Source organism: Pithys albifrons, chromosome Z, assembly GCF_047495875.1.
Source record: "Pithys albifrons albifrons isolate INPA30051 chromosome Z, PitAlb_v1, whole genome shotgun sequence".
Taxonomy (NCBI): Eukaryota; Metazoa; Chordata; class Aves; order Passeriformes; family Thamnophilidae; genus Pithys; species Pithys albifrons.
In genome coordinates this window covers 60,748,522-60,772,126 of record NC_092497.1, presented here as the reverse complement: position 1 = coordinate 60,772,126, position 23,605 = coordinate 60,748,522, and the positions used below count along the sequence as shown (strand labels likewise).

The 23,605-nt window shown below is 37.5% G+C and overlaps 1 protein-coding gene across 2 annotated transcripts; it reads left to right on the top strand.

Annotated features, from left to right (window-relative positions):
• Positions 1–214: 214 nt before the first annotated feature.
• On the top strand, positions 215–22,669 carry NREP (neuronal regeneration related protein). Of its 2 annotated transcripts, XM_071581353.1 has the most exons (5): positions 215–383; positions 488–536; positions 1,996–2,058; positions 16,987–17,064; positions 20,980–22,669. In XM_071581353.1, the coding sequence occupies exons 3-5, from the start codon at positions 2,056–2,058 to the stop codon at positions 21,100–21,102; spliced, it is 204 nt and encodes a 67-aa protein (XP_071437454.1). In that variant the 5' UTR covers positions 215–383; positions 488–536; positions 1,996–2,055; the 3' UTR covers positions 21,103–22,669. The 2 variants fall into 2 exon arrangements, with proteins under 2 accessions (XP_071437454.1, XP_071437453.1); XM_071581352.1 differs by lacking the exon at positions 215–383 and having other exon boundaries at positions 390–536.
• The last annotated feature ends 936 nt before the right edge of the window (positions 22,670–23,605 follow it).

The following is a 23,605-nucleotide window of genomic DNA, read 5'->3' as shown; positions in this document are numbered from 1 at the left end:
CCCCGGCCCCGCAGCAGGGGCTCCGGTGCCCCCCGCCCCCGGCGCTGCCCCGCGGAGCGGCCGCGGCTCCCAGACAGCGGGAGGGAGGGGGGACGCGGGGCTGCGGATTATTGCAGACTAAGCAGTCTGGCGCTGCAGCAGCGTGCGGGGGGAGGCGGGCGGGCGGGCAGGGGGAGTGTGTATGTGTAAAGGGGGGGTGGGGGGGGGTTGGAGCTGGCAGCTGGCCAGCTACCATCAGAATTAGCTCATTGTTCAATATAACCAGCGCTGGCAAGCAAAACCCAGCTCGAGAGAGAGGGAGAGAGAGAGGGAGAGGGAGAGACTTTCCCCCAGCCACCCCCACCCCTTTTTTCTTTTTTCTCCGAGGCTGCACTTTGGAAGAGGTGCAGTCATTCTTACCCACACCCCCTACCCTCTCTCCACTCCCCCAACTATAAATTCCCTTCTGTAGCATGCTGCCCTTTTTAAATCCACATTTGTGTTTCAGATCATGTAGAAAGGACAGAAAGTGAGCAGGGAGCGGGGGCTTTTTGTCTGTAAGTATATGCAATTCCGATCAACAGAATTTTATTTTTTAAAATTAATCCTCTCTCTCTCTCTTTCTCTTGCCTTCCCCTCTCCCCTTCCCCCCTTCCTCTCTCTGTGTCTGTTTCTTTTAATTTCTTTTTGTCCTTAGCCGGACTTTGCTGCAGCTTGGCTTTCCCCTCTCGGTGCACATTTCCAGGCTTTTTTTAAAGAAGATGAGAAAACATGCAGTATATGTATTTAACTCTTTGTCTTTGTGCTTTTAGTCTGGATTTCTAGGCTGTGGATTTTTCCGCACATATGCAAGGGGAGAGGAGAAGTGATTTTCTACAATGTTTTCCTTTTTTCTTGCTTTTGCACTCCACATATACTAAAATGCATTTTTGAACCTAATGCACTTGGCTTGTTAGCATGCATGCAAGGATCTGGGATAGGTTTATCATCTCCTTTCTTCCCTTGTAAAACGAATCTCCCTCTTCTCTGCCCTGACACTGGATTCCTCTCAGGCTGCTGGGGTTTATTTTTAGAAAGCAGTCATTCTTGCAACAGCCTTCTGCATTTTTGCATGTGCAGCAGTTAAATTTTGGGTGGTTCTTTTGAGAAAGCAAAAAGCCAAACAAAACCAAAACAAACCATATTTTGCTGAACATGTAGTGATATGCTGCTTTCTTTCAAACGTTTCTGTGTACGCTTATAGATATAAGAGTTTGCAGTTTAAAATCCAGAATGTATGTATGTGTTTGTGTAAACATATGACTCATACCTAATTACATTTCCTACATACATGATATAGGTTAGAAATATATAATCAATAGAAGAGAACTTTAATTTTTGCCATTATAAGACAACTGATAAAGGAGGTATGCTGCAAATTCCATCAATTAAGAGTGTGATAATTTAAGGTAAAAGCAGTAGGACCTCCTCTTCTTTTTTTCTCTCCCTGTTTAAAATAGTGAGGGGTGTATGGAATAGAGAGAGAGGGAGAAAACTGGAGGTTATGTAATGCAGTGCCATTTCCAAAAATACCTACTCTCTGGGCTGTTACATTATGTTATACTCATTCCTTGATTACAAAACCCCACACTCTGTAGTATGCCTGGGAACAATGGACCACAATTACTGTAACATACAGTGACAGTTTTTTGTCCTCTTGACTGATTTTTGCCTGTGTTAACCATTAGGTATAGTGCTCTTCAGAAATGTTCTGAGTGCTAAGAATAGCATAGGGCTTTGCAAATCTAGGTACCAGGGATTCCTTTGTCCTATATTTAAGCCTACAGACCACTGAAGTGCAGAGGTGCATGATATATAAGCATTTGTGTGGTTAAAATAATTTGCATGACTTTAATCTTAACCACTGAAGTTAATACTTCACCTAATGTTAGGCTGGCAAAAAATACCTATTAAGTATTACAACAGCTGGAGTTACTTTTTTTTTCTTCATTTTTAATTTTTTTAAATTGTTTTCAGATTGTTCTCCTTGTGCTACTTGAGAGAAACTGCAATCCCAAGGCTTAACAGAATCTAAAAATGGTAAGAATCAGTTGCTTTAGCAAAGAATTGGTATTTCTTTTTTTATCGATACAAACCTTATTTCCTTGTTCCAGATACTCATTTATAAATATGACCTTTATAAGACTTACTTTTTTAGGCTGTGGGGATTTGCCATACAATAACTGATGTACCCTGAAAACCTCCATATGTCAGATATTTTATTTTCTTGCATTTTTGAATAAAAATCTGAAATCCCTCTTTGTGCAGTAAAGCTTTTTTAATTAAAACAAGAAATGTTTAGGTTATCATGAAAAATACACATCATAACACACATAGCAATACATGCAAACAAAACAATATCCAATAATGTCCACTCTGACACCTTCTTCTCCAAAAGAAATAAGTAGGTCATCGCACTTAGTAAAAGAAACAGATTTAATATTAGTCTGTCAGGGATGTATATAAGATGCAAACTGAATTTTCTTATTTGGTACTGTTTTCAGAAGGATAATGCTTCTTTGTGACACAGATCTATTCCAGAAAAATTGGCTAGGCCTCAAATCTGTCCGAAGTTACAGGCACTTGGTTGGAATATATTTATTGAACAATAACCCATTTCCTTCAGTGTTAATTGTGTTTGTATACTTAGTGATTAAAGCTCATTTTTTATACTCTAAGATACTACTACTGACAAACACCCAACTTTAAGGATGAAAACATTATACATCTAAATATGGTATTCTCTGAAAAGGACTGTATCAGCATCAGATGTACAAAGATAATGGTTTTTTTCTTAGGAAAAGAGCTCAAAATAGGCAGATTTAGTTTAGATAGTTTGTTATCATACAGAATTCTTGATTGAAGATGCATCTATCACTTCAAGCATATCTCAATACATATACTGACATAAATGTGCTATATTTTGGGTGCTACTTGATAATATCATGGTCAAACATCTGTTATTTTGTATGGAGAAATGTTTGAAGTAGAATTACATAGGCTGTACATTAGCACAGAATATTTTCCAAAGTGTGATGTCCTCAGGGGCATACTCTTATTAAGAGTGGGTTAAATTAACTGTATTAATATTATCTTGTCTGTGTTTTGATTCTGGAGTTGTTTTGATTTTTGGGGAGGAGGGATGATCAAAGGATTATTAAAATAAGCAAATACTTACTCTGTTACAAAAGCTTTGTTTTTGTTTTTAGTTCCTTGTTTTATATAATTTCTCTCTGCAAAAATAAACTTTCAAATTCTGGAGTTTTAGTCTATTCTGGAACCTACTTTCATCAAAGTGCTTTGTTCATCTGTGTATAAATGAATAAATGGGGGTGGGGAATTAAAAGGGAAATGATTCACTTAAACTGTGAATAGAAATCATGTTAAAATACATGTTGTTCACACAACTGTGGAATATTGGATAAGGCAACTGTTTTCCTACCAACACCAAGGTGACAGACCACATTTTTACATGCAGGCTGCTATGTGCAATATACACCTATCTATGGAACAAAAGATTATTTTAAGTTTAGTTAGGCATAAAATAGCCACTGATTTTTCCAGCAGATGGTTCTATAAATCTAGCAAGGTTGCTGTAATAGTCAGTAAAATCAGTTTTGTGTAGCCAGTCTGTGGGCCAGAACATGAAATACAACTTAGAGCTACCCAAATGCAGATAATAAAATGTTGTTACCCCCCTGTCTAGTCCTATTGTTTGTTTTGCAGTGTAACATAGATAAAAATCTCATTCAGCTGTTTTGAAAACTTTTGTATTTGTTATGAAAAGACCTAGTTCAACTTCTTTGTGTGTGTGTGTGTGTGTGTGTGTGTGTGTGTGTGTGTGTGTGTGTGTGTGAGATCAGAATCAGAGTGTAGGAAAGATTCGGTTTTGCCCTAACTTGAAAGGTTGCTTAAGATATGATACTTGGCAGAATCTCTTCTCCTATCACCACCCCTTTTTCCTTTTCTTTCATTTCTGGCACACTAACATTGAATGCAATTGTAAGGCAGACCAATGACACACTTTTCCTGTGGTAATGGACACACTTGTCTTGGGCGTATTTCTTGTATTAATTGCAAATGTCTCCCTAGCCACTGTAATTTGCATGAAATATTCTTTACATACCAACACTTTCTACATGAAAAGACATGATGATAAAAGTGCTTAGTTTGCTTTTACTATCACAGCATATGCAGAGGTTCTATTCTGCCCTCACTGGTCAGTGAAAATTTAGCTGTTGCATCTCACCATCCTGAAACAAAACTCTAAAAATGGGGGGAAAGGGACAGCTTAATCTTTTGCTAAACTGAAAGTTCACTAGTTATTTAGTTAAGTTTACAGTAAAACTGGGGGTATTGGACTAGAATAAGCTTGTTAAATAAGAACATATGAATTGTTGGGGTTACTTCGGTGTCTTACCCTCTTGGTTTCTTAATGTTCTTTTCCATAAGATGTTTCTTAGACTGTTTACAAGTAAAAGCAAATAATTTAACAGACTAGTTTCTAGTGTTTCTTCTTCTTTTCCTAGAATTGGAATTAGAATTTCCTCATACCTGGTTAATTAATCAACCTTTCTTGGAGCTGTATAATAACATCATCAGTTTAAAGATAAATAGAAAGGCAAAAGAGTGTACTTTCTGTTCTCATGATTTTAACGCATGGACCTTTTGAGCCATCTTACACCTGTTATTTGAGGATCTATCATTACTTGTGTATAATGTATTTCCTTAAGTGTCTACCTGAAGACAGAAAGTCTTTTATATTTATGTGCCATATATGAAATCTTGAGATGGTTTAAGTCTTATTTTCATCATAAATGCTAGAATTTCCCTACACAACCTTCATGGGAAATGCTCAGTGTAATAAAATATAAACTAAAAATTTTAATGCTAGTTAAGGGGGAAAGAGGGTTCTAACTAAAAAAAAAAAAGAAGAAAAAAGAATTATTTTTAAATGTTTTCTGCCCCAAGTGATACAATAATTGAAATACAGGAACTTGTCAGAGAGTAAGGAAGTCTTAATTCCAGTTTTCTGTGACATTAAAGAAGGCTCTTAGCAAAGCATTTTCATTTGTGGTGGTTTTTATTATGGTGAATGTTTGTTTTTAAAGACGTCATACCATCACTTTAGACACTTGACAAAGGCATCTGTTTGCTTCTAAAGCACTCAGGTGTGCCCCTTTCTTCTCTCATTGCAGTTCATTTCTGGATTTCAGGTTAATTTCTGAGACCTTGCAGTTGCAGATGCTAAGGAATTTAAACTAACAACATTAATAAAAATGTGTATCAGTAAACAAGTCCTTAATAATTTAGTTTTGACATACCTGAAAATAAACAAAAGATAATCTAGAGCAGATCATTAATTAACTTCTGATTTACCACAATTGGATGACTTTTTTCATGGTCTCTAATGGTGTGGAATCTCTAAGGCAGGTGTTGTACAGTATAGCTGTGTCATCCCAAAGCAAAAAGGCCCTGTCATTTAGGCTGAATGCTTCCTAAAGTGTATCCTTGAGTGAACTGCATCTGCTTTGAGGTTATTCTGTCATTTATGTTCTCTGCATTTTATAGTCTTACTTGGGGCAAAAGGGTAAATATGGGATGATGACCTTTCAGAGCAAAAACAGTTGAGAGAAAAGCTCTTCAGTAAGTCAGAGAGAGAGAAATGACAACCCCAATTTGGTTGAAGAAAAAAGAATCACCTTTTTTTTTTTTTTTTTTTTTTGGGTAGGGGGGTGAGGGGAGGTGTGTGCAGGTGGGAGTGTGAGTTTATGGGGAAATTTACAATATCATTTAAGTTAGGTAAAGCTATGTGTGAAACAATATGTTTCAGATTTCATCCCAGTTTAGCCATTACAACCTTTTTTCCAGGGAGTTATTTGCAGGGATCTTTACACATTCTGTGATCTTCTGTGCCTATAAAAAGACTTCACCTTGGTTGGAACAGCCCTTCATAACTGCAGGGTTATTTGTGGAGAATGGAGTCTAGAATTGGTCTGGCAGAGACATTATTTGGAACTTTTTATATACTCTCTGGGAAAAAAATAAAGGGAGTGAGACATTATGTCCTTAGACACACACTGCACACACTGGGCAAATCCCTTGATCTGGCATGAGAAAACTCATACTTGGTTGATTATTACCAAGCCTGGCACTGAAACTGGAATATCCTTTATGGTAGTTCAGAACTTCATAGGACCTGTAGGACTACATCATATCCTCTTCTGTTCATGTGAAGCATGGTCAGAATCTGGTGAAGCAAAGTAATTGTGAGGGGTGAAAGCTAAGCAGTTTTGGCCGTCTGAACGTGTATACTGTGCTTTTGTATTTTGCTTATGCATTGTGCATGAAGAATACCTTGTGTACAGTTTGCTCAATGTTACTTGATTGCTGAAAACTTAGGGAGAAGACTTTCCAGCTTACAAAATTTATAAGCAGAAATGCAAACTCATTTTTGCAGTACTTCCATGAAGTCACCTGTTCAACTGAGCAGAACCGAAAATTTTAGTAGATTATGAATAGAAAAGTGGGTTTTTTAAAAAAAATAATTTTGGGCGAAAGCTATAGATAGTGTGGGTATTTCTGTGGTACAGCTCAAATGCACATTAAAAGGCAAAAGCTTGGTATGTATGTGTCTCTAGTCAGTCACAAACATTTCTGCTCTTAGTGCTAAAATTTTGTAACTATGCCTCAGTATATTTTATCTGAACAGAGCTGTGTTGACACATGGAATGGGAGGTTTATGTAATCCTAGGTCTGGGACAAAGCTTTACCAAACTTTTTTCTCAAAGGCTGAAGTCTTAGAAAGTCAGAAATAAGAATTAAGATATACCTTGTAACACAGCAGTTATGACATTGATTTTTAAGGCTTAGGCTCTAAGACCATCAGGATATTTCAATAAAAAACCATTGTTAAGTATTTGCATTTTGGTTTTATTTCAAATATTTATTCACCTCATTAAAACATATTGGTTGAGGGTGTGATCTGGAAAGGTGCAAAACTGTCCTTTTCAAATGTTTCATGTAGAATGATAGTGTGAATAATTGTTTGAATGTCACATAGAATTCAACTTAGACTTCTAGTCTGGCAAATTCACACTAGCAGTACTGAATGAATCCCTATGTACATGTTGCATGGTGGATTCCTGATGTTTCCTTATGTAAACAATCCATTTAAAAAACAAAAACAAAAAATAAAAAACAACAAACCAAAACCCCACACCCTCAGAATAAGTAGGATTTTCTCATTCTGCAGGAAAAAGTGTCTCTGGATTAATTTTGTTAACACTACCCTGATTGTCTGTCTACTAGCTTAGCATACTTATGTGGGAACAAGTTGAAAAAAGTTGTAAGAAACTTGTGTGTTCTCACTGGAGGTGGTGTAAGCTTTGGCTTAATATATGCATTACCAGAAAGAACGCCAAAACTCTTCCAGCACTGATGTTTAGAAGGCACACGTTGACACTACAGAGCTACTCAGAAAGGTCAGATTAGAGAGGGACACATCTTCCTTCTTCATTTTAACATGACCGTATCTGTGATAAATCTCCATCATGGAAGAATGTGAGTTTACATAACTCTATTCCTGCTGGGAAAAGAAAATCTTATGGAAATACTGGTATGTGTCCTTATGCTTAGTTTCTCAGCTCAGTAATTATATAAGGCAAAATGGACGAAAACACAGAACACTTGGCAGCAGAAGTCCTTTTCCTGTGTGTCTTTTTAGATGAGGCCCAGAATCCACAGATATTTTGCTACTTTCAGCCTGCATTACACACATGATACACTTTGTAGTTTTGTGTCTGGAGTAGCACTTAACTCCATTAAATGATACTAGAAGCTGGTAATATGGAGGCTTCAGGTAACTGTGCCATAATGCTTTCAAGCACCTGTTACAATCATCTGTGGCCATTACATCTCTTTTAATGAGGTAAGTACTGGCTGTACAATGTGGTTCTGTCTCCCATTTCCAAGAGTACTGCTGGAGCCCTTAATGCTTGCCAGAAACATGCTGCTTGGGCAAGGGGCTGGCATCTCGTGGTGGGAAAGGCTTCTGTGGCTGGGCTCTGCAGGAAAGCAGAAGCAGAGGCAGCAAGCTTCCCACCACTCAGGGAACAACATCTCTTGTTGGATTGCTCATCATCTTTTTGGTATGTGTGAGAAAAACAGTTTCAGTCCAAAGCAGTTCATTGAGCCTTCTGTAAGCTACAGTATTGAGGACAATTATTTGGCAAATCTATAGGGGAAAAAAACAAACAAAACCAAAACCAAACAAACAAACACCCCCCCCCAAAAAAAAACCAAACCAACAAACAAACCCCCCCAAACAAACAAAAACTCCCACTTCTGGCAAGTCTGCTTGGTGTACACATTTTGTGTATCCCAAAAACTGGAGGGCTAGGTCTGAGGGGGCACACAGGAGAAGCATTATTCTGGTCTGTCTCTGTTCTTACTCTTTCTTCAGGATTCCCTAATGGCCTCTGTTCTTGATAATCTCTCCATTAAGATCTAAACTCAATGGAGTGAGGAGATTGGACTAAATGGACTTTTTGGTCAGCCTATGACCATGCTCCTTTTCTTCCTCCTCTGTTGCTCAAGCAATTTGTCAGTGTAGGGTATGAAACTACTCAAATATTTAACTGTGCAGCTTTTGGTTCAGTATTTCACTGCCTGCTGTGTGTTCACCTGGTTTTATAGCAAGAGCTTTGTTCATACATCTTGTTCTGCAGTTCCATTACGTGTAGATGCAAATAGTTACTAATTGAACTCTACTTATTGCACTTGAAGAGCAAATTACAAACTCCTATGTAATTGGCTGAGAACTTGGGTACTATTTTAATTCTCAACTATCTTGTTGTTTTTCTGTGTGGTGCATGTTGGGTAAAACAACAAAAAGTACCTCTGTAATACAGAGGTAAACAAAATTAAGTACTCCAGGTTGTTCTGGATTTGGTTTTCTGGAGGGCTCATATGCTTATTTTTATTTCTGTGATGTTTTACAATTTCAGAGTACATGTACAGAAATTTATTGGAGGAATAAAGTAATTTGCATGCATCTTATTGTTTCATATACATTTATTTCTTATTTTTGTTCTGAAATATATGCATTTCTTTCTCTTCATGAAGTGTATTACACTGGTAATGGGTATCTGTAATATTCATTAATTCAGTCAGAAGTTGAAGGAGCATTTGTGGCGGTGTTTGCAACATACAATTTGATTTTTTTCTCTTGTTATTTGTATGCACAGTAAACATTAACAAAACTTTGCAATGATTTTTGCATATTAATGAAGTAAAAAAGCAGCCTGACAGCACTTTTAGCACACAAGCTGGATTCATTCTGACTAGTGAAGAAAAGTGAAAAATCGATCTCTCTGCCTAAAAATTGCATTATATTGAGGTGGTGTGGAGTGGATTTCTCTCCAGGGAAAATTAGAAAGTGTTTTCTATAACTAACCTTATTCAATCATGTATGCCAGAAGACAGCTGAAGTTTCTGTTGTGAGTTCTTACCATCTGAAAAATTGGGCAGAGGTCTGTTGACTCTACATGCAAGCTGTATTAGCTTGTGTTTTCTCCCTCCTCAACACCATACTCACACAGTTTTGGAGGCCAGTAGTCAAGTAAGGGATGTGGAAAATGAGCCTGCTCTGAATTCTGAAGTGTCTATCTACCCAGCATCCTTTTCTGCAGCAAGAAACTCTGCAACAATAGAGCCCATTAGTCTTACAAGCATGATTTAGAAAATTTTGCACAGTCCCTCAGACCATATTCTTTTTTATGTCATGGAATTCTCTAAGTACCTATATGAAAGATGAAACCTGTATAGTATTGATGAGGACAGAAGTTAATTTGAAGAAGTTGATACAGATTGGCCAAGGTAGGACACTACACAGGAGCAGACACTTCAATGTAAATGGAAGAATAGAGGCCTTAAGAACCATTAAAGAAATTATGGATGAATATTGGTTTACATGGGAAGTTTTTATCACTAAGATCTGGAAAAACTACCTCCAAGGTCACTTCCTTATGCTGTGCAGGGAAAGAGCAAATGACACCCTATACTGTGAAACTGACAGAAATTGCAGAAGTGATGAACAAGGACTGCAAAAACCCGTTTAATGAATAAACTTTATAATTCATGTGCAGTGTGAAGAGGGGGATGCAAGGAAAAGTGTACTTGTCTCATTTAGGCCTTTTCATCTCTGTGTGGTTGTGAGTTTGAGTCATCAGATGGGGAGGAATAAAAAGCAGCAGTAATATTTTCCCCATGAAAAGGCAAAGACATCAGAGGATGCTGATGTGTAGAAGTCAAAGACAAATTCAGGTGTACAGTTATTCTGACATGTTCTGCTGACATACTACCAAGTATCACTGTAATGGCGGGTAAAGTATCACCAAAAATGTGAGCCACTTGGAGCCATCCCAGCCAGGTGAAGAATCATTATATAATTCTTCATCAGTTCTCCCAAATCATTTATCTAAATTTCTTTACTCTGTGGATTTAACCAAGTGAAATAATGGTAAATTTTTTTCCCTCACTGATTTTTAAATGTTTGTGGCAGCGATGTGGAAAACAGGGGTGTCAGAAAAACCTGCTGCCTTGACAGTATACTGAAAACATGAAGTCAGGTTGTTTGGGGTAACTCACTGCACCTCAACCAGAGGCTCAGACTTATGATGCGGACTACTCAAGAAAGCAAAGAAGGTCAGAAAATTGACAACCCTCACACCTGCTAAACCACAGCATTTAAATAACCAAACTGAGGGAATTAACTTTCATTTAATGTGTGCAAGTTGTGGTTTCTCATGTGTCAACATGGAAAGCTTCCTCACTGAGCCTGTTTTGGAATCACCCTAACACAATAGCATCATCCCTTTTGATCGTGAGTACAGCTTCTCCAGTACAACAAAGGTTCATCAAGACTTGAAGGGGTCTTTGAAATAAGAGGGAATGATGAGTACTCTTGATGTGGTCCTGTCATTGCCCTCTGCAGAAGGTTCAGATAATAAAAACTGTGTGAGAGCACACTGTCACCCAAATAAATTCTCGAGAAGCAGCAACAATTCAGCTAACTGTTGCTGTATGTGTTAAATCTTGTGTGCTAGGTTTGGAGCATGTGGGACATTTATATGTTTTCATAATATTCCTCTCATAGTGTTAAAAATAAACTACTAAAGATGGGAGCATTAGATTGCCACTAGCACTGAAGCAAAAGCATTTGTTCTAGCAAAAGAATTGCTTCCAGTTTTGTTTAAAGTGAACTAGTGAAGTTTTTGTTAGAAGAAAACATTTATTTGGTGTTCAAGCTCTGGTGCAGCAAGATTGTCTCTTTATGCATTCGGATTATGATTGTGGGATGTTGGTTACAAAGAGAACTTTTTACTGCAGTGGGAGGAATTTGTGGGAATTGAGAAGTGCATGGTAGGATGTGCTGGGAAAAGTACATCTAAAGCGCAAACCAGCTTGTCACTAAGAAACTTTTTTTTTAAAAAGGCAGAGTTGTAACTGTTTAAACTTCACAGGCAACTATGTTATAATTTTTCAAAAATCCCCATCTGCTTAATTTGGAAAGAAAATCTGTGAGACACCTTCAGTGATGCTGAAACCAGTCAAAAAGGAAATAACTAATGACTTCTCTTTGAGTAGCCTTAGTTCCATTAATTTGTGTCATTGCAACACAGAGCAATGGTGGTGGAAAATCCATGAACTGCTTTAAAGAAATACAGGTACAGAAAGGAAGAACATCATTCCTTTCTGAGTCTACAGCCCATCCTCAGGAGAACCGTGTAGGAGGACGGCTCCTCTCTGTTCTGGATTAGGCACTACAGACATACAGGGTCCTCAGTCCTCTCAGAGCACAAGTGTCCTTTAAGTGTTGCAGAGGAAAAGATCATATCTCTACATTTCCTTCTTTTCCACACACATCTCTTATTTTAGTCCTCTGTTCCTCAGCGTGGCTGTTTGTGTCTGTTATTAGTCTGCTAATCCATATAGTAAATTCTTTTATTGTAATTGTTTTCTCCCCCTCCCCCGCCCCAAACTGAAGTTTTGATACTTCAGTTGTTTCTTAATTATCAAAATTTGGGAATGCTTAACAGGAGAACATTCATTTTCCTAAGTTTACCATGCTGTAAATTTGGGGTTTTTCCTCTTCACGGATCTATATGAATATTTGAAATATGATCTTAATGACTAGGAATGAAGACTTGATAACAAGAAATGAATTTTAGCATTTTGGTGTGACTGATACAGTATATTTTGTCCAGCTCTGTTAAAATTATTTTACGTATCTGTTTTAAAGCTGGGCAAAAGATTATGCTACCCTACTATTGCTGTTTAAGAGGACATGGCTTAAAATGGAAGAACAGGAATTAGAATTTTTAAATCTGGGTAAAAAGGCCTTTGCAATAGTAAAGAGTTCCTTAGTCTGTTGGGTAAAGGAGAAAAGAAGACTTTAGGAATCCTTCTGTTTCTGGGAAAAAAAAAAGTATCAGATTAAGCAGTTCTAGAGCCTGGATGTGTAAGACCTGGTAAATTGACTGGACATTTATTTTCCTCCACTTCAGCTTTTTCTGTAATTCTGCTATGGGGTGATAGCCCTGATAAGCCTTGATGGATTGAGGGAAATGCCTCAGCCCCCTGGAGGGGTGCTCCCAGGAGAAAACAAAAAAGCAAGGCAAACTGATAAGTGATGGGTGTCACCCAAAGAATGGAATGTTATTAAATTAGCATGGCCTTTCTTTGTGGCACCCTGTGGCACCCTGCAGACTCAAGGAGCCCATCTCCCTCAGGCATCTGTATCCATCCCGCCCCCCAACCCCCCAGAACTCTGACTAGTCACACAAAACCACATGAAGAAAGAAAAAAGGTATAAAAAAGTGTGGAGTTTAAACTCAAGCTGAGAGGGGAAAATGCCATGTCTGTGCAAGGGTAGCTGCTGGCAGCCTGTCCTGCCTCCTTCTCTTGGAACAATGTAAGGGTGAGAACCCTGTGTTTCTATACTTCATACTTTACTTTCTTACAAAGCTTATTCCTATATACATTCTATCTTACATCTTATGCTAACAGCTACTTTGATTCTTACTCTATAAACACTTTCTTTACTAGATAAGAGTAACTTGCTTTACACTTTGCTACTCTATATTAGTTATTGATTTCTTTCGCAATGTGCAGTTTCTTTTTCAACATGTGTGTTGATGAGAAGGAACTCTCTTCTTTCCTTTTGCTTTGTGTTACAGAGTAAGTGGTGTGCAAGCTACTTCATTGCCCTATGTTATTGAAAGAGTGTATAGATAAGTGTTTTAGGTGGCTGTCTTTTTAGTTAGTAGTTCTTTGTTGCTGATTTCTGTCTGTCGTGAGAGTGGGACACACTGCTATATTGTAACTTGAGTTTGGTGTGTTTGTAAAATATGTTTTGTGCTGGTTTCTTTTAGGATTTTATTATCAATTAAACAATCTCGCAGCTAAATGTTTTCACCCACAAAGCGGAATGCACAATAACTGTCACATACTTGTATTAATAAATGTTATTTCAGAAGCTGTTGTGGGGAAAGTTCTTTTCTTGTTATTAAGTGTTGTCTCACATCAGAGGTTAGAAAACCTTTCAGCCTGTGTTCTGTCCAGCAGTTCAGCAGGAGTGCTGGGTTCATAAGGCTCTAATTTTTCTCAAGGCGCTTATTTAGCTGATAAGTTCTCCCTGGCTTAAGTGTGGCTTCATATTAGAGGTCAGAAACCCTTCCAACCTGTGTGCTGTCTGTAGTCAATAGGCAGTGTTGGGAACATAAGGATCTGACTGCCTGGAAGTGCTTATTGCTAATAATTTCTTATTAATACAGTTAAGACGAGAAATCTTTGCATTTCTGTCTCCCTCCTCCCTTTCACGTGACAACTACATTTTATTATTTGTGTCATTTCAAGAAACTTGAGGCTACAGAACTGAAAACATACTGGTCATAGGTCATACTTCCCAGTTTCAAGTTTCAGGCCTCAATGATTCAGGGAGAATTGCATGCTTCTGTAGAAGAGTCTCTGACAGCTCTTCCCAGATCAGTGGGTTTCTTTCCCCCTGACTTCCCCAAGTGGGAGTGAATGGTTTTGTGTAATACGTGTTCTGCCAGGAAGGCAGGATTCCAACAGTAGTAACACTGTTAGTCAGCTGTTTGGGGGTGATCCACTCTGATAATTTATGGATGAAGTTTACTAGCTTAACTTTTTAACTAATGATTATCAAACACTGAGGCCATCAGTATGAGTCGGAATGTGACTCTTATGCACTGCATAGATTTGCAGTAACTTTAGCTGTCAGTCCATTCTAAAGCTCAGTAATTCTATTCTGAATCCTGATACTTTGGTTATTTAAGCCAAGCCTGCATTCACATAATAATCACACAGGAAGTACTAAGAAATGAAAATTTAGTGTGTATCAATGGAATCATTTATCCATAAGTGTTTGCTTTATGCTAACAGCTGGAATGTTGTAACCCTTACATCCTACTCAAATGGAGCACTGCTTTACATTTTCTCCTCTCTCTGTAGCTCATCTCACAACATCATTATCAGTTGTTTTGAGCTTCTGTAATTGACTAAATGTTCTTGCTGTGTTTTTCTAACACCCTAGTTATCAGTATTTGAACATCTAAGTAGTTTCTGGATTCATAAAGCATGTAGCACAGCAAGACCTCATTTTGTGTTTTATTTCCTTTATTTTTTTTCCTCCTGGTGGATTGTGGTAACTTTTAAGTTGACTTTTCTACACTAGCATTTTTTCTTTTTTTCCCCCTCGTTCCAGAATCTTCCTCCACTTAGCCAGGAACTAAACCATGATAACCTTTAAGCATTGCTCCCAAGTCAGGTACTTAAAGTCCTTTGGCTGTCCATTCAGGACTTGGTACACTCATAACAGAACAGTTACTGCCTGTGGAACAGGTCCATGTGGTTATTATCTATCCAAATGGGCCCTTGTAGTTGTTTTGAAGAAATACTGAGAAAATAGGACATTACTGCTTTTTTTTCTTTACAAAACATTACTATGAGAGGTTGCCAAGGGGTTGTGTAGGGTATTCTGGTTGTGGTGGTAGGTTTTGGTGTTTGGGTTTTTTAACCCTGGAGCATAGTTGTGAGTTTCTCTTTTCCCTCCTGCCCTGTTCCCAAAATCCACCCTCAAACCACAGTTCCTCTAAGTTTTTGTTCATTTATGTTGAGGATCTTTTCTTTGTCATTTAACTTCAAGTGCTTATTTATATTTCTATGAAATTATCAATAGGTATAATACAGCCTATAGGCTAATCTAAATACCTCAGGCCCCCTGGAAAAGATAGAAGATCATATTCATCATAATGACTAATACTGTATTCTGATACGAAGTCTGTCCTCCTATATACATTTTTGTATATTTTACTGTTCTGAACACGCATGTCCTGTGGTAGAGCTGAGTTCCTATTGCTATTTCCCACCATGAGTTTTCACACAAAAAATACCACTGCACAAATAAATCAAGACATATTTGCAGAAAGGATAACCAGCAACTATAAATGGCAACAGGAGAGCTCAGAGGTTACTTGATATCTTTTGTTGAAGTGTTTCAAATATTCAGTGTGGACATTAACTGATGAATTCAGAGTGCCCTTTGCTATGTGTTAATTATTTTATGTCAGGCATACCCAGAAAGCTTAATTGCCTTGTCTGAGATCTGAGGTATGAAATGAAATCTGTTCCCTTAATCAGCAGAAAGTGCTGTGGCTGTACTACAGAAAATCATGGGAGAGTGTATGAAAGCAGGCACTGCCCTGGGCTGTATTTTAAATTTCCCTCCTCTGTATCTTGTGTTATAGTACAGTTCAGGATTTTCTATTGGAAAGATGATTTAAATAATCTTATGATCATTTCTCCAAGCTACAAATAGCCCAGTTGTGACAACTTAAAGTCAATATGCACTTCCACAGAAACAAAACTATTCCTTATGTTTTAATATATGTACAGTAGTTAGCAGGTGAGTAAAACTGGTCCACCAGTTATTTAAGTCACAATGCAAGTTTTGATGCTCAAGTGCAAACAAATTTGAATGGTGTAATTTTTAATAGCCAGCTCAAAACATTGACAGTCTGACATGCAGCTATTGTGCAGAAAGGCTCCAATTCACCAAACACCAAAGGCCCACAAGGCAAACCCAAAAGGAAAATAAAATTAAGAGCTTCAGGATTGTATGTAACTTGAATCTGACAGCTTCAGTGTTTCATGAGACCAAGATGAAGGATGCTCGGATCTTCATCCCGAAATTGAGGTGCATTAGCCTGCCATTTATTCACACTAACCTCTCACTGTAGTCAATGGACAGCTTTGGATCTTACTCATTTTCCATAGGAAAATATTCCTATTGATATTAAATTCAGCTGCCAGCTATTTTATTGTATGTATCTGACAATTTGCTGGTATTTTTTAAGATACAAGATAAAGGACGCTAACATAGAATTATAGCTCTTTCAATGGTATTAAAAAGTTATGTATCCTAGTTCGCAGCAGCAGGATTAGCAAAGGTGTGTTGCTTGTCTCCTGCAGTCTTGGGCAAAGGTAAGGAACTTCATTAAAAAGCCTTTTGACAATGACTTCTGACAGAAAAAGATGGGCATGTTGTCTCCCAGTATCCTCAGTAAGTTTAATAGTATAGACAACTTCTTATTAAGCATTTATTAAAGATATTTTTAAAAATCCATTCTATGTGCTTTTTCAAACAGCCTGTTGAATGCAGATTACCATAAACAACAGAGTTGTAATGGTCTTGGGATGGATGTTGTTGTCATGGCTACAAAAATATGTACTAAGCATTAAACACAGATGGATATCCGGGCCAAGCTCAACTGACATTAAACTCAGTTTTAGTAATGCGATCTGTCACATGAACACCACTTTGTAGCATGTAATGAATCTCTCTTTGTTAGTAAGATGTTGTGTGTATTTATGTCACTACAGGTTTATCAACCAAGGTTAATGACTTGGGTAAGCCAGAAAACCTTTCCAACCAGCCGAGGGGATGGGGGATTTCCAAAGGTAAAGTTATTTATGTAATTTCTTTCATATAATGAACAGTTTACTAAGATGAAAGTTGTCTAAAAAAATTAAATTGAAACTTCAATGGATTTTATTTTATGACTGCTTTGAGAAAGTAGCCAGCTCTCATGATTTCATCATGAGTCTCATGTTACTCTGTTTGTCTTAAAGCCTTGGCTCCTTGTGACAGGCAGTTAACTGAAGATTTCAGCTTTCATTTTAAAATCATGTTTTTAGCCTTCAGGCTTGCAGAAAACATGGACTCGTGCTGGCTACACACCAGAAGGAAAAACATATTAATTTTCAAGAGCTCATATTTCTTAAGCCTGCCTCCTGATTTTACAAGCTTGACATCTGAGTTTTGAATGCTTATTTTGGCAATTTTTTCTCAGCAATGCAGATGAAAATGTCAGTGATAATGCAGAAGAAGAAACTAGATGGTATTTTTACCTTTTTAAGTTTTTTGCTTGTGCTTTACCTGGCTTGAGTAAAAAGCATACAAAGCATGGCAGGATTCACCTGAGTTTGACAAGAAGTATCCCAACATAAAGGCAGAAGATGATGTTTGTCAGACAGGATTCATAAGATTTTATTCTGTTACCATTTCTGGTTTCATGAATGTGAAACCGGATATGTAATTTAAGTAGCAAAAGTACAGAAGTTACTCAGAACCACAGAATGTACATGTTTTAATTTCATAATCCCTTTCAAAAAGAAGGCAAGTAGATAAGTAAAGATGAGAGCACATGGAAAATGGTTTTGATTAAATTTCAGTTCTTAGCTAGGCTCCAGCTGCCTGTTAACAAAACTCTGCTATTATTGCATCTGGATAACACTGTACTTTCCACACTTTTTCTCTTTAAAGGAACTTCTAACACTTATAGCTGGGCTATTTGCAGTCTGCTATTTGCAGGCTCATGTGCCAGCTTGCCAGTCTTTAAACTAACATATATGGCAGTACTGCCATTTTCAACAGTCACAGTATTCTAAAAGTTCAGCTGAATAGGATGATAGCAATGCCAGAGTAGGATGAATGTGCTATATATGGTCATACTTACATCAAGAGAATTTGATAACTTTATGAATCAGCCGTGTGCTAACGAGATGGTTTTTTATTCAAAATTTCAAGTTAGCAGCTTTTAGTAAGTTGTCATTCATCATTAAACAAAGTTCCTCCTGAAACACAGCAATGAAGCCGGAAATTATGTGCAGCACGGTTAGCAACAATGCTGCACTATATAGGATCTATGGATAGCTGTGGTTTTATGTTGTACATAGCTTAAAATAAAAGTTTATCAAATGGGATAACAGTTTCTCAACTCATCAAAATGTAAATTTTATCCCCTTTATAGTTATTGGATTTTTGCCTTTTAAATACACAAGGTTTTTTTTCCTAGTCCTTACATAATTCTTTAAAAGATATTTGGCATACGCTTGTAACAGGACCAGTTTTTAGAACTAGCTCCAAATTTTATTTTACAATTGACCTTCAAAAGCAACTTGAATATTAGCTGCACACAATCCGGCTTCCAGCAGGTTATCAACTTTAACAGAAACTGTGTGTCTTTGGAAATTTTTTCATCTGTCCTATAAAATTAATTTATATGAATTGCTGAAGAAAATTGCAGAAAGTTTTCAGTCCTCCAGCTGAGCAGTTTTATCTACTCATGCTAAGTGGCCTTGGCTGCTGAAAGAATAAACTAAAACTTATAGATGTTTTAAAACTTAGTTGAGATAAAAGTGTTGGTGGCCTTTTTTCATTTTCATGCAACCAACAAATATAAAAGGATACAGTTCTTAAAGGCAATTTATTTCCAGACCTAGGAGGGTTGTATGGGACTTTTTATCTCATGATTGTAAGGCAGGATTTCAGGACAGAGATTGTTTTCACAGCTGAAAAGGAACTGCCTGACACAATGCTTTTGGAAATTTGCCCAGACCTTTGGTCTGTGTGGTGTGCCTGTTTGCATGTGTAAGTTTTGTGTTTTCTTCTCGCATCCTGTGATAATACATAAGTAGCAAATTTATTTTTTAAAAAAGTAAAAATACTAGCATGAGGATGGAATTTTCTAGTGTTCTGTGAGGAGACATATTTGTCCAGTCACTAACATTTAAATGTTAATTTTCTCATTTTGAAATTCTTGCTGTATTATCAGTTTGGCCCTAGTGAAAGTGTATTTCTACTCCTAGTTCTTTCCTGGCTTTCAGAGGCCTTCTGCATAGGTACTGACCAAAGTCTACTCTTTTCCTCTATTTCTTGATGTGCCAAAGGCCCAGGTCATCAGTTGTGTTTAGGAAGGGACTTGGTCTGTGTTTAGTCTGAAAACTGCTCCTGACTGTGCAGTGCAGAACCCCATTGGGATTTCACCTACCTAAATGCAGATTTTATACTGTAAACTGTGATAAAGACAGTTGGGAGAGCCATGGGGTGGCTTCATTCCCAGAAAACATGAGACAGTGTGTAGCAAGCTTGGACATTGCAGTGCAAATTCTGGCTTTGAAGAGCCAGGAAAGGAAAATTTCTGAAAATTGCACTTTGTTGGTAGTTGTGAAACTGCTATGTGTTTAATTTCTAATTCAGAAATTCACAACTCTCAGATCAGAAAAAAAATGGGAGAAGCTAACTTTAATTTCTTGAAGACCAGCATTCTGCTTATATGACAGACATGTCCTGTGCTATATGAGCAATAAAACACCTTTACAATTCTAATCTCTTAAACACAAAAAACACAGATTTTTTTTCCCTTATAGCTTCAAATATAATACTAGCTAAACAAATTCTTTTTGTTTCAGATCACATAGTGGCATAGCACCAGGAAAGTACTTTGGCCTTCAGACTTCATTCTGAGACTAAAATTGAAATATATATTTAAATGCTTTGCTGAATAAGTACAATTAATATTTATTGTCTATCTGAGGCAGCTGGCTTATATGGTAGACCATCTACTTACTTGTCTAGAACAAGAAACACACCGCAGTGTCTTTAGTGTGTTCTTTTCAGTGAAGTAATATAGGGAAGTGACTTATTAGTGTGTGTTAGCTGCTTAAGCAGTAAGGTTTTTAAAGATGAGAGGTATAAGCTGTAAAAAGATCTCTTTAATATCGAGATGATCTTTCATAAATAAGATACAGTTTCATACTGTAGGCCAAGTGGATCCATAAAATGGAACTTGGGGTATAAAAAAAAAGGATAAACAATTTATTGGTAGATAATATTGTTAACATTAGGGGTTCGGGTACTCAAGTTGGTACTGAGCCATATTTTCAAAAGGGCTTGGTGCCTGCCTTCTGTTGATTCATGGTCCTGGGTTTTGAATTCATGGCACTGTGTCTGCCTTCTGTGTTTCACATGTGCGGAACAGGTAACTGCTCGTTTTCAGCCACAGTTCTATGCCAGAACTCCAGCACACACAACACCTGCTGGTGCAGGTTTAGTTCTAAGCTGTCCCAGCTCTTAGGAAGGGCACAGAAGTGGTTTGGTCGAGAGAAAGTGATAAAAATAATTCTGAAGAGTAGTCTAAGGATGAGATGCAAGAAGGGATTATCACTCCATAGCTTCTTCCCCTGTGACTTCTCTTGGGTGACTGGGGCCCCCCAGCTGCAGCAAATGTCCAAATTCTCCAGTTCAGCACTGGAGGATGGTTTCTAGCTCAGCTCTCACATTTTGGCTTCTAGGACACACTCATTCATCCTCAAGTGACGTGTTTTTCTCAGATGCTGCAAGAATTCCCTTGTTTTCAAACAATCCTTTGCTCTGTGTAGCATTCGTATTTCTAGGTGATTCAGTCATGTTTGGCTGATGTTTACTTCTGAAATAAAGGTAGGGAATTATGGAAACCTCAGGATAGCAGAGGGAAGGCCCCACCAAAGAGAATTCTATGAAACACAGCTAATACCACTTTTTCATCTCTGCAGGGAAATCTCCCCATCTCGAAGGAAGTAAATCGCAAGAAAAGTGAGGCAGGAGGGGAGTGCCTGGTTCCAGCAGATGGCTATGGACACCATTTCACCAAAATCAATTACCTCTATTCTTATTAAATATTATTTCTCCATTCGTATTACATATGGTGTATGGGTTTGATGAGGTCATGGTGTCATATATTGGGGATTGTTTCTGTGTAAATCATCAAGTGTAAGAAGAAACTATGGGACTCTGAGCCTTGCTTTAGAGAATAACAGTGGACAAACGTGTACCATAAAAAACTAGTTTTTAACATTCTAACTCAAGCGAAAGCTCTCAGAATTTCACACTGTGAATCCATGTTTACAAACATTACAGGTGGGCCCTCAGGCCTGGTTCTACCACAGCAATGTCTTCCACTACTCAAACTCCACAGCTTACATGCAACTGGTAAACAGCTCTCTCCATTTCCACCAACCTGAACTGCTTCTTGCAGAGGCTGAGAGTCCCCCTATTTTTTTTTTCATTTAGATGTAATAAGCCTAGTAGTTTTTTTTCATCGATTGTCTGTATATCTCTATATTTTATCCATGTACTCTTTTGATGTATAGAAGTAGTATGAAACTCATGGTTTCCTTGTGGTAAGTGATTGTGATGCTGCCACGGGATTTGAGACACTGATGAATGGTGCTATTTTGGACTTTAAATATGCTCCTTGGCAAGGTAGCTCTGATGGAGTTATTTTTTATTTCCATGTTCTGAGAAGGTGTTGGTACTTTGTTTTTCTGAATGTTGTTCTTTAGACTGGACTGACTTGTTTACTTGTGTCTTCAGTGTGGCTTTCTTATTCAGTGCTGTAGGTGAGTAACTACTTATAGTGTACAAGTGAGGAACTGATTCCCTATCAGTGTCCGCTCACAAACGTGCAGTTATAGTGGGAGCAATCACAAAACTGTAAAATACATGGAATCCCCTTTTTGACTCCTATCCGCCTTATGGAGAAAGATGAGCAATAATTTTCCACCAACTTCTCAAAAATCTCTTGATTTTTGTCTTTTTTTCTTACAAGCCTTTTTAAAAGAAGGGACAAATTTTAATGTCCTTTTCAAATCCATAAAATAGGGGATAAAGTAAGAAAAATACAGCAAATTTCTGGGAGGAGAAGTCCTAAAGGGGAAAGAATACATTTCCACAGTCCTGTCAACATGTGGATTTTACATTTTTGTTCTTGCTCCCGGACTACTATCAATACAAAATAACACAAACCACAAAACTAAGCAGTATCATCTACTCATGGAGTGTTGTTGTGTTAGACACAGTCTGAAAGCCCACCTTAATTTTTTATATAATTCTGTCTTTTAGCTCTTCCTTTTACAGGGCAGGCCTTGTTCTGAACTGTCTTAGCTTCTGACTGTTAAATACCAATGCATGCACTGCACTTCCTAGATTTCTTTCCTTTCCCAACCTTCTGTACCCCTTTCCTTGTACATTTATTTTCCAATAGATTAGATACGTCTGTTGTGCTGTATATAGAGCAAGAAGTAATATTCAGCAGTTGTGGCATTTATGTATAGTTGCAGTTGTGTACTGCTGAAAATGCAGGCTTTTGTAACAATGTGATCTTTAATAATGCACTACAAGTACCCAATGTATTTTAGCTATTTTAGTAGGATTTGTTCAATAAATATGCAAGCTCCAAGGGTAGCTGTGATGTCTCTGTTTCCTTATTACAATAAAGGGAGGGCTCCTTTTCTGTCTTTTCACTCATGTTCTTTATCTGAATTCTGGGGTTTGTTTCAGGAATATGTGTTGAAGTAAAAAGTGATTTCTTTTGTAGCAATGCTAAACAACAGCTATTAAGATAACCTAAATGCCTGACCTGGATCTGGGAAATGATATCTTGTTGGACAATGGTAGTAATATACTTTGCTTTCAAGACTGCTGAGAGGCTGGGTCAGATGTGACACTTGATGACATTTCTATAGTCCCTGTGAGGCTGTGCATGGCAAACACAGTATTCATTTTTCACCTCTGATAAACTGAATTAAAAGGTCATATTCCTAGTGTGTAATACAGTTTAAAATAATGTTGATACAGTCCTCTCTTAAAAGTATTTTATTGGTGGAAAAATAACACATGCATTTCTAAGTTTTAGAACATATATTTGTTTCATTATAGCACAGAAAAAGGATACTGTGGCATTTAAAAAAAACCACAAGAAATTATCTAGAAATTAGTTCCAGATGTAGGTCTGCCCCAGAAATTTTCCACACATGACACCAAATGAGTGCAATTCACCAAGGGAATTTACACAGGGATTGAGTTTGGATCAAATATTTTGGTTGTATCACAGAAAACTGACCGTATACATACAGCATCTGATCCAAATCACCACTGATCTCACTGTAGGAAACACAAGAGACAGTAGCGTACTTGGGATAGCACTTGGTTAGAAAGCGATTTTATCTCTCTGTAGTATGTGTATATTCATGCAAACACTGTATCTATATGCATACACCTGAATGCATATGTAAATGATGAGGAACAGTTAGTAGAGCAGTGTCAAAGTGATTAATTGATCTTATTTTTTAACCTGTGGTCTATTAGCTTTGAGAAGTAAGTGAACCATTTAAAAAACAG

Coding starts and splice junctions, on each gene's coding strand:
- NREP (XM_071581353.1), top strand. Junction 17,065..20,979: donor GGGATGGGGGATTTCCAAAG/GTAAAGTTATTT, acceptor TCATCTCTGCAG/GGAAATCTCCCCATCTCGAA.